General features: G+C 65.1%; 2 protein-coding genes across 3 annotated transcripts in view; one reads left to right on the top strand and one right to left on the bottom strand.

The window, feature by feature from the left end:
* The window catches only part of MUC1 (mucin 1, cell surface associated), a 7341-nt gene extending 6854 nt beyond the window's left edge, over positions 1 to 487 (top strand). Inside the window, exon 7 of the mRNA XM_023534285.1 lies at positions 123 to 487. Within this exon, the coding sequence (XP_023390053.1) occupies positions 123 to 191 (69 nt within the window). The 3' untranslated portion in view covers positions 192 to 487. The remainder of the gene's footprint in view (positions 1 to 122) is intronic.
* An 866-nt stretch (positions 488 to 1353) lies between these two features.
* On the bottom strand, positions 1354 to 10582 carry TRIM46 (tripartite motif containing 46). Of its 2 annotated transcripts, none has more exons than XM_011366424.2 (10): positions 10253 to 10582; positions 8613 to 8874; positions 8021 to 8364; positions 7182 to 7325; positions 6972 to 7067; positions 6072 to 6325; positions 5706 to 5827; positions 4453 to 4755; positions 3394 to 3691; positions 1354 to 2487 (listed from the first exon to the last, which is right to left on the bottom strand). In XM_011366424.2, the coding sequence occupies exons 1-10, from the start codon at positions 10313 to 10315 to the stop codon at positions 2094 to 2096; spliced, it is 2280 nt and encodes a 759-aa protein (XP_011364726.1). In that variant the 5' UTR covers positions 10316 to 10582; the 3' UTR covers positions 1354 to 2093. The 2 variants fall into 2 exon arrangements, with proteins under 2 accessions (XP_011364726.1, XP_023390089.1); XM_023534321.1 differs by lacking the exon at positions 10253 to 10582 and adding an exon at positions 9638 to 9866.
* Between the last annotated feature and the right edge of the window lie 142 nt (positions 10583 to 10724).

Below are 10724 nucleotides of genomic sequence, written 5' to 3' on the forward strand. Positions count from 1 at the left end.
CCTCGAGAACTGGTCAGGCTTCTGGACCTATGACCCCAGCCTGGGGTGCACCCGGGGGCCCTGGGGCTGTAGCGTCTCCCAGGAAAGCTGCCCTCAGCCTGGCTCCTTTCTCCCCCGCCCAGGTTTCTGCAGGCAATGGTGGCGACAGCCTCTCTTACACAAACCTGGCAGCTACTTCTGCCAACTTGTAGGGGCACGTCGCCTCCCGAGCTTCCAGCCCGAGACAGCGTTCCCTCGCCCAGCCTTCGATGTGAGAGTGGCCCCTTCCTGTTCTGGACTGGTGAGCTGGGACTTCAACTGAACGGCTCACAGCCTCCCTTACAGACCCCACCAAGTCCCCTAACCCATCTTAGCCCTGGTGAAGCCCATCAGGGCCCCTGGGGACATGCCTGGGCGGTGGCTCCCAGGACTGGCCCAGAAAGCCCGCAGGAAGTGGCAACTGGAATACAGCTGAAAAAAACGTGGCCTCCTCTGCTCTGACTACCGATTTCTGGTCTGGCATCTGTGTCCCCTAGATAGGAGGGGAGGTGAGAATGCGTGGGAGGGGGTCTGGAAGGAGACAGGGGGGGAAAGGCGGCAACGAGGAGCCCGCATCACTTGACGGGCGCGGTGGTAGGGGGGGTTGGAGAGGCAATGACATTGGGGTGCAGGAGTGACCTCTTTCGCATGGCCGCTGGCACAAGAGGAAGGAGGAAACGAAACCCAGGTGGCTGGGCTCCGGCTGGGCTCTGGCGGGCCAGCATGACCTGCTCCACCTGTACGCCCCGAGGCTCACCCTGCTTTCACCCCGGAGGGGGGCTGGCGGGCCCACGCCCTCCTCACCTCTTGGCACGATGCCCCCAGGCCGGCTCTATTCTGAGCTGCCCGGGTGTGAAGTCAGTCCTCCGGCAGCGATAACCGCCGCAGAGTCAACACCGCCTCGCTAAGTGTTGGATCCGGGGCTGGCGCCAAGCCTGGCCCCGACCCTGGCCGCGGGCCGCCCCATCCGCCGGCTCGCTCTGGGGTCTGCTCCCCGCATTCTGGGAATGGGGAAGTGGTTCTGGTTCCCTGACCCCTTTGCACCCTGGCACGGTGCCCTCCCCCTCAACCACATTCCCTCAGGGCCTGAGAGCCTCCCGCGGGACGCCTGTCCTTGTGGGGGATGACGCGAGGCCACCAGAGCGATGCGCCCCCTAGTGGCCATAGGCCGGGGCCGGGTACGCGTGTGGCCGGAGACTCAGGCGCGCCTGGCTTGGGGGCCTCCTTCTGCCAGGCGCTCAGCCCACCAGGCAGCCCTGCTCCGAGCTGCGGCAGAGCACCCTGGGGCCCTCCTGGCCGCCACACCCGGCACGAAAACTAAGAGGAACGGTCGGGCTAAGGAAAGGCAGAGGTGCGCCTGGCATCAGTTTATTGTTTATAAACCATGAAAATGACAGCTGTTGTTTGGCACAGGCCTAGCAGTGCCTCCTGCAGCGGGGCAGACGCGGGCACCAGAAGCCTTGCCTGGCCCAATCCAGCGGGGATGCCCAACTCCACTGGGGCCCCGAGAGAGACGTGGCACATTGGCACGGGTGAGGGACAAGTGAGGCATGCAGGGAGGAGGGGGGCACAAGGGCCTTGCCGCAGAGGGCTGTGGGGACCCACACGGGCGGGCGGGGCGGGGCCCCTGCCCCTCACAGGGCCTGCCTGGGCAGTGCCTGGCCGAAGGGCCTGCCTGCGCCAAGGCCTAGCTGAGCATCAGTGGGGCAGAGGGCAGAGCTGGGGGCCATGCCGAGGGCCCGGGAGCAGGGAGCGAACCCTCCCAGCGTGGGGGGGCGGGGCACAGGGCGGGGTGGGAGGGGCTCTTTCCATGACGGGATAGGTGTGAGGGCAAGGGGCGGGGCGTGGGACAGACTCTCGGGGTAGGCGCCTGGATTAACAGGCGATGGAAGGAATGTGGACATCCAGAGAGGCGAGCAGAGGAGAGTCCCCAGGTCAAGAGCAGGGCCTGGGAAGACACGGACACAGGTGAGGGGCGGGACCACACGGCAGGGAGTTTGAGGGTGAAGCTGCCGGAGCAATAACCCGGCTCCAGGAGGCTTGGAGGGCCGGGGCCTAGGAGGCGCCTGAGGAGGTCAGTCCAGCTTGGCGAAGCCCCCGATGGTGACTTTCCTCTCAGGCTTGGTGCCCACGGGCTCCTGTAGCTGTACAGCGCCCCCTCCGATGAAGCAGAAGGCAGGGCACACAGGCCCGGAGCAGTCCAGGGGGCACTCCAGCAGTCCGCGGAAGGACACGGCGTCCAGGAAGGACACGCGGCCCCGCTCGTAGTCCAGGCAGATGCCCAGGCGCGGCGGCAGCGGCACCGTGCAGCCGGCGGCCGGGCCGTCCCTCCCGGTCAGCCCTGCGTGCGAGCTGGCCCCGGGTCCCAGCAGGACCTTGCCCATGCCCACGGTAAGGAAGGCGAAGGGTGGCGACGCCTCCACCGTGGCGTCCTCGGCTCCGCTGTCGTGTCCGCTGTCAGGGTCGTACCTGTAGGATCGGGCGTCGGGTAGGAGGGTGTTGGCGGAGTGAGGGAGTGGGGGGTGGGGAACCGGAGGACTGTGATGTCGGGGAACTGAGTGCTTGAAAGGGGCGATGCGGGGTGTCGAGGAGAGAGCATGTTGAAGAGGCAGGGGCTGGGATGTAGGGTTGGGGGTTCGGTGTGGCAGGAAGAGGGGATCGAAAGGACATCACACCGGCGAGAGAGGCATCGGGGCACCGGAACGGCAAGGTGCTGGCGAAGCGCACCGCACGATGCAGCCTTACAGAGGCCGGAAGGTGGCGAGGAAGACTGGAGTGGGGGAGCCCTGCTGGGGGAGGGTCTGAGGGTCAGAGAATGCGGGGGGAGTGAGGGCTGATGACCAAGGCCCTGGGGGCAGAGGAAGCGCAGGGGAAGAAGGTCAGGCAGGCCGACGCTGGGCGAGGATCTGGGGGGGTCGCTGTCACAGCGGAGGGGTGTCAGGGGAGGGAACTGGTGTTGGACGGGAAGTGTTTTGAAGACACGGGACACAGGGAGAGGCAGAGCTGGGAGCAGTGCGTGAGTGGGAGGGTGTTAATGGGGTGCTGGGGATAATAGGAGGGTGTGGAGATGGAACCCTAAGGGGAGAATTTCCGGGCGCCGAGAAAAGGTGTGAGTGAAGAAGGGATGGGGCTGGGGAAAAGGTGTCGGAAACGGGGTCTCCGGGAGGAAAGAGGCTTGAGAGATGGTGTCTGAGCCCCGAGGGACAGGTGGAAGGGGGTGGGGCCTGGTTCTGTCGTCTCTGCCCCTAGCCACACACTCCTGAAACCGCCACCCTTCAAAGCCCCTCCACTGAGCCCACAGCCCCCCGCGGGCCTGGCTCCCACCACCCTACCCCCAGCCCCACACCCCACCCAGGGCCCCCAGAGAGGCCTGACCTGGGGCTGATCACGTCGGGGGCACCCTGGAAGCTTTCCTGCAGCTTGCTCTCCAGTCCCACGCCCACCTTGACCAAGTAGGAGGCGGGGTCTACGGCGCAGGCCCAGTAGCTGCGGCCCTGGGTCACGGCCACGTCGCCCAGGACCACGTCCACGCTCAGGTGGCAGCCCGTCAGCAGCCGCTCAGCGGCCAGCAGCAGGGGCAGCCCTGGAACGCTCCGCACTGCTCGCTGGTCCTTGCTGATGGCCAGCCGCTCGCGGCTTGTGCCCCAGCGGCCATCCAGGAAGAAGTGGAGGACTGGAGTGGGGAGTGGGGGCGGGAAGAGATGGAAGGAAGGACTTCAGGGACGGACGCGGGCACCAGGGACTGCGAGGTGTTAGCGCACGACACTTCGGAGCGTGGAACACGTGGCAGGGGTGGCAGGGAGTCTGGGAACGGGGCCTGGAGGGCTGGAAGGGGGGGCGGCCCCAGTGGGCATGGGGCCCCACGGAGAGTTCTGGCGATGGCTGGCGGGCGCAGGGCCGGTGTCCAGCCCTCGCACATGGCTCGCCCCTTTGGACAGTCCCCACTGCTGTCCCGTTCCGCATGGTGACATCCCCACCACCATCTGCCTACAGCTTCCAGCCCACACTTTGTTCTTACATCTGACCCCACCCTGCCGTCTCTCACGTGGGTGGTGACGTGCCTCTATTAGGCTGCGCCCCAGGGTGCACACTGTTTTCTGGAGAGTCGCCTGACTAACATTCACTGAGTCCTTACTTGAGCCGGAAACATCGCTAGGACTTTGTGTGTACCAGTTCACAGCGACCCTGTGAAGTGAGGATTGTCAATATCCCCACAGAAGATGACCTTGAAGTTCAGAGGGTGAACGACTTGCCCAAAGCCACACAACACAGGTGGCAAGAGGCAGAACTGGGACTCGAACCCAGGCAGTCTGGCTCTGGCGCTGGTGACCGTGACCCACTGCGTCGTGCCGTCTCACCCGCTGTGAGTGCCCGGGTCCCCGGGCACCCTGCGCCGCTCGTGCGCCCCGCCGTGCCCGCCCTCTGCCCACTCACCGGGCGCCGGGGGCGTGTGCAGGTGCACGTCCTCGCTGTACTCGCCGAAGCCGGCCTTGTTGCAGCCTCGCACACGCAGCACGTACACAGAGCCCGTGTCAGGGTTCTCGAGCAGGGCGCTGGTGCCCCTCACCTCCTCCCGCCGCTGCCAGCGGGCAGGGCCCGGCTGGGCAGGCGCGTCCGTGCGCCGGAACTCGACGGTGTAGTGCCAGGCGGGCGGCGAGTGGGGCGGCAGCCGCCAGCACAGGAAGATCTGGTCGTAGGCGAAGGTGCGCTGGGTGTCTATGACCGGAGCCTCGGGCACTGTTGGGAGAGACAGCGGTCAGGCAGGGCCTGGCCACCGGCCGGGCACGGGGGGCGGGCAGGAGAAGGGAAAGCAGCGGGAGCCGGGGGGTGAGTGTGGGTGAGGGGGACCTGGGGAGGAGACCCGCCTGGGCGCTGAGCAGGCGATGGGCAGGCACAGCCCCAGCGGGAGGAGAGGCAGACGCACACGGGGCCGGCAGGAGGGTGCTGGTCCTGCCTGCCACCCTGTCACTCTGGCTTTGTGTCATTTTTCCTTTCTAGGCCTCAGTTTCCTCCTCTGTCAGGTGGGGGTATCAGACCAGATGGGGACGGGGACCCTTCTTTCTATGGCCCTTTATGTTCTATGAATAAAGGGGAGACTCAGGGAAAGGCCACTGGAACCCAGGCAAGACGGCGGTGAAGGGGACTGTGGGAGGGGCCGAGGGACCAGTCAGCAAGAAAGTGGGGCGTAACAGAAGCCAAGCAAAAGCTTGACGGCACGGGACAGAGTTCAAGGCAAAGACGAGGGAAGTCCAGAGGGCAAGGGTCGCAAGGACAAGTCAGAAGGGTCACAAGGACAAGTCAGAAGGGCAAGGATTAGGCAAACCCCTCAGGAAGGCAGAGGGCCGCTGGCCCTGGCCCAGGAGGACCGGGAGTCTGGTTAAAGCGGGACAGTGGAGGAGGCAGAGTGGGTGGCGGAGCTGCATGGGGGCGCGGGGCGGGGGGCCCGGCGGGGGGCAGGCCCCCGGGGCGGGGCGCTGACTTGCCTGGGGTGCTCCGGAGCAGAGTCCGCGGTGGCCACGCCTACAAACAAAGAGAGGGAGAAGCAGCTCTGAGCGCGGCGGGACAGTGTGGCCGGTGCGCTGGGTGCGAGGGGCGGCTGGCCGGGCTGGGCACTGCCCCCCGGGCCCGCTGCTGGGGAAGAAGGGAGGAAGGTTCTAATCGGGCACGGGGCCTGGCCGTCTCCTTACCTCGCAGGAAGTTCAGCTCCGTCAGCAGCTTCATCTCACGCCCCACGTCCAGCTGACAGTGGCGGAAGGAGGAGCTGGCGGCTGGCCGGAACATCTGCAGGGCCTCTGTCGCCCGGGCAATCCTGGGATGGGGCAGGCAAGGGTCAGGCACTGCCATCTGGGCAGCCTCCCCGCCCCCGGACTCTGCCTGCCTGATCTGGGCCTCTTCCTTGTCCCCTAGGGCTCACTGGGTATCGGCCTGGCCTGGCGAAAACCCTCGGGACCCGGCTCTCCATCGGGTGGGGTCTGAGATACTGTCTTAGATGTTGGCTACACCCACGATGCCCCCGCCCCGAGCCCCTGCCCAGGAGCCGCTCCTGGGAGTACCTGTTGTGTAACTGTTTGGCTGCTTGCACGAAGCAAGGCTGGTCTGTCTCCTTAAGCACCTCCTGGGCGTAGCCCACCAGCCCCGAGCCATCCAGCAGGCTCCGGTGCTCCTGGAGCTGGGCGCCGAGACGGGCCAGCCGCTCCTGCTGGCATTCCTCTATGGCCTGAAGCAGCGACGCCCGCTTCTCCTCCAGCACGGCCCCGAGCCCCCGCACCAGCTGCGACACCTCCTCCTTGGCCTGCTGACCACTCACCTGCCCAGAGAGCAACACTTACTATCTTCCTGAAGGCAGCGCCTGCGCCAGCCTCCTGGGGCCCCATGCTATCGCTAGGACCACGAAGGATCTGGGGAGATCCTACCCCCACCTTCCAACGGGGCCAGGCTTGTGGCTCCAAGGGCACCTGTACACGCAGATGGGTTCCACTCCTGACCATTCATGCCACCCTTCCGAGCCCGCAGCATAACCCCTCAGACGGCAGAGACCGTGAGTGCACGAGCATCCACTGGCATCTGTGCCATCCTGTTGCCCATCCCCGCGTCAGCAGATTCAGGCAACCTGGCAGAGGGCATCAGGGCCACCACCTTACCCTCGCTCTAGGGATGTGTGCCATCCTCAGCAGGCAGCAGAGCCCGAGGACATGCGAGCTATGTCCCTGGGGCTTTTCGAGCTCTCCCTGTCTTGCGCAATAGCCACCTTGTCCCCACTGTAGCTCTAGGCACCGCCTGGCCTGGGACCCTAATGTTCCTGCCAACCTGGTTTAACCACACCTTGGCACATCCACGAACCCCACACAGCCTTCCTGAGCTTCCGGCCAGGTGACTGGGCCAGGCCCATGCACAGCCCCTTGCTGCGTCCAGGCCCAGGGAGGGCCTATGGCCACCGCCGTGCCCACCCTCACCTCGGTGTGCCTCACGGTCTCCTCCAGCTCACAGATCTGGGTCTGAACTGTGTCCTGGTTTCCCAGGATGTATGTCAGGCTCTTTGTCAGCTTGTCCTGAGAGGGAAGAAAGAGGTGGGCATCACGCCCGGCTCCGTGGAACCAGCAGTTGGGAGGAGGTGTGAGTGGGTGGTGGGTGGGCCAGCAATGGGGTGGGGTGGGTGGCCTCACCTTGAGGGCCTGGTAGGCACTGAGCACCGGTGTGATCTTGTGCCCGCTGTGGGTGCGCCTCACTCGGCAGAGCTGGCAGACCAGCCGTTGGCAGGTCTTGCAGTAGTGGGTCACTTCTTCCTTGTGGTCTGGGCACATCAGGCCCTGGGGACAGAAAGAGCAGTGGCATATCAGCCATGGGGCATGATCCGCTGATGGCCTGTGGACGGGTGCGGACCCGCCAGGGAGAAGGTGGGGGCCCTGCCGGCACTGGCCAGATGGGGGTGGGGCGGAGCTCAGCCGGCGGCGCTCCACAGCGTCCCCTGGTGGTGCACACTGCACCACAGACAGCCTTTCCTGCGCCCTCCAGGCACCAGCATTGCCCCTCTCTTCATCCAGCCCAGGAGACGTTTGGTAATAGCATTAATGACGATAATTAATCTTAGCCTTGTGGTTAATAATTAACCTCCGTCTCGTTTGTTGCCATATCCCAATGCCAAGAATAGCACTAGGCACGTAGGTGCTTGGTAAATATTTGTCCAGTGAATAAATGCACACGGACCTTTTTAGTTTACCATTTAAGTTCACAAACATGATCTCGTGATCCTCTGAACAGCCCTGCGGGTGTGGACAGTGCAGGGCAGAAGTTATCATCCTCCTTCATCAGGTAAGACAGAGGCTCAAGGATGTTCATAGATTTGTTCAGGGCCTCGTTCGTGGTGGTGATTGTTACAGAAAACGGAGCTTGGCAACAGCACACCTCTGCCCACCTCCTCTCGGAGGCCCGCAGTGCCGGGCGCCCCCTCCCATCCAGCTCCGCCACAGCCCTCCCCTTCCAGGCCCCGCAAGTGCTGGCTCACCTTGGGGCGGAAGGAGAGGGTGGGCAGGGTGGGCTCATGCTGGGCCTTCTGGGTGCCCCAGGGGTGGAAGAGCTTGAAGCATTCATTGCAGAAGGTGGCTCGGCACTCGGTGCAGCCTTTGGTGGCCTCTAGTGGCGGGGGCTTGCACAGCTGGCACAGGATGGCGCCACCCACACTCACACTCTGGCGGTACCGCTCCACCACACGCTCCAGGGTCAAGTTCCGGAACAGCCCTGCCAGGCCCCGCTCCCCCAGCTCCACATCACCCTGGCAGGCTGGGCACGGGAACGAGATCACCTGGGGCTGCAAAGCACCTCGCTTCCGCCCGGGGTATGTCCCAAAGCCTGTGGATGGGCCGGGGAGGTCGGGAGGTGAAAATTACAGGGGGCTGTGGTAGGGGTCTGTTCAGTTTAACAGTTAATCTGCACGACGGCACAGCTGAGATCAGTTACGAGAGCTGGATGAGCAGCATCTCCACCCCCCGAAAGACAGGCAGATGCCCAGGACCAGGGAGGACCCCTTCCACCTTCCTGATGGACAGCCTGGCATCCCCACCCCCACCCCCACCCCCACCCCCAGGCCCCAGCCCCACCTGACTTAAGCAGCCGGTCCAGGCGGTCTGGCTTGGGGAGAGTTCTGCGGGAGAGGCGGGGACTGCGGGTGGAAGGGGTGGAGGCAGGAGAGGTGGGCTCGGAGCTGGGGTCCCCGCCATGGCCCACATAGCCCTGCTGGCCCAGCACCTCGCGCGCACAGGCCTGGCACACGTTGTGGGTACAAGGCAGCACCAGTGGCTGCTTGTACATCTCTTGGCACACTGGGCACAGCAGTTCCTTCTCCATGTTCTTCATGCTCGTCTGTGGAGGGACCAGGAGGTTGGGTCAGAGCTTGGACCCGGGGGCATATCTTGACAGGCCCCTCCGCTGTCTTAGAGACCGGGGGTCTCAGACAGGGGCCTCAGACAGGGGCAGGACGAGCTACCTGGGGCTTTTCCCCAGCACCAGCTGGGCCTGGTTCGCAGCCCTTCGCAGCTCTGCCTCTAGCCCTGTTCCCCTCCTGCAGAGCTAAAGGCCGACGGAGAAGCACGGGTGCTCGGAGCTCACGGCTGGAGTTCGTGCCTCCTTCGGGACCTGCAGCCCCTCTCACCTGGCCATCGCCCCCCTCCCCCATCATTGCGACAGCCCCTGGCACTTCTCTCAAGGACACCGCCCATTCTGCAGCTCCGTGCGGACCCGCGCCCCCTTCTCTGGCACACCCGCACCCCCCCACCTCCCCCACCGTGACGACTCCTCATAGGCAGGCGCCGCTCCCTGTCCATCCTCCGGCTCACCCGGGCCGTCTTCTTGCCGCGGCTCCGGCCTCCGGCCGCCCCAACCTCCATCCTCCATCCTTCAGGTCCCCAGACGTCTCCGCCGGTCCCCTGATCTTACCCCATTCTCCTTCGCCCGCCGCCGCCCGGACCTCGCGCTCCCTCCCCCGGCGCAACCTGGCTAGCGGTAAACCCCTCCCCAACCTGGAAAGAAACGAGCGCCCCGCCTACTCGCCCCCTCCCCACCGGAAGTACCCCTCCCTTTCTTGGTGGCGGGGGTCCTCAAGATATGCCCCACCCCCTCACCTCACCTTGGTCCCTCTCTTCGCAGCCATCCCGGTCAGGGGCGCAGCTGACACAAAGGAGGGAGGGACACGGAGGGAGGGGGGAGGAAGTGATGGGGGGAGCGGGGTTGGCACCGCCTCTGGGAGAGCCGGGCACGGGTTGCCATGACAACCGCAGGAGGCTCGGAGGCAGCCGGGAGAGGGGGTGCGGTGGGGTGGGGTCTCGCGGAGCTGTCCAAATTGGGAACTATACACTGGGGCGGCTCCCTCCTCGCCCTCCACCTGTCCTCAGTTTTTTGGAAAAATTCCAAGCTCACGCCCCCTCCTCCACAACGCAGCCCCTTTGCCCTGCAGCCCCAGCCGCGGGGTGCACTGATGGCCGCTCCCCCACCCACCCGCTGCCTCCGGTAGCGCTTCGTTCCTCACACCCCAGCACGGAGACGCCTTCGCGGCACCCACCTCCGGACTGCCGCCCGGATTACCCTCTCGTGCCTGCACCCCGACCCTCCCAGCCCTTTCTGCCATCGCCAGCCCCCGGTCTGCATCCCAGCATCTCGCCGGATCCCCACCTGTTCAAGGTCCCGGCCTGCCCCGGACCCCTATGCTCCCTCTCCCCTTCCCCTCGACCCCACCTTAACTCACACTGATGCGGACCAGTGCATCCATGATGGAAGTGAAGGTCTGCATATCCTCACCCTCGGCCATGGCCCTACCATGCCCGCCCGCCCCCACGTGCCCGATCCCGGCTGCGGCTGCGAACCGCGGGCTTAATGCAGGAGCGCGGTGGGGGGTGTGGGGAGGGGTGGGGTGAAATATCACTGCGCATGCTCCAGGGACAAGCCTCGAACAGCGCCTGTCGGGGTAGGAGGTGGGAAATCGTTTTCCCCACGTGGTTCTCAGAAGGCGGTCGGGGGGTTGGGTGACACGGAACGGTATTTGAGGAGAGAACCGTTTCCTATGTTCGCATTCTTTACTGGCTCCTAATCTTGCTCATGTAAAGCGGGAGGATAGTTTTCGAGGGAGGCGGGCTCCAGGATGGCAGGACTGGATTTTGGTTTGGCCAAGAGTCTACGGGAGATGTCGAGGCAATGCTCACGGGGGAGGGAGGTTCGGG

This window comes from Pteropus vampyrus, unplaced genomic scaffold, assembly GCF_000151845.1.
Source record: "Pteropus vampyrus isolate Shadow unplaced genomic scaffold, Pvam_2.0 Scaffold124, whole genome shotgun sequence".
Lineage (NCBI taxonomy): Eukaryota > Metazoa > Chordata > Mammalia > Chiroptera > Pteropodidae > Pteropus > Pteropus vampyrus.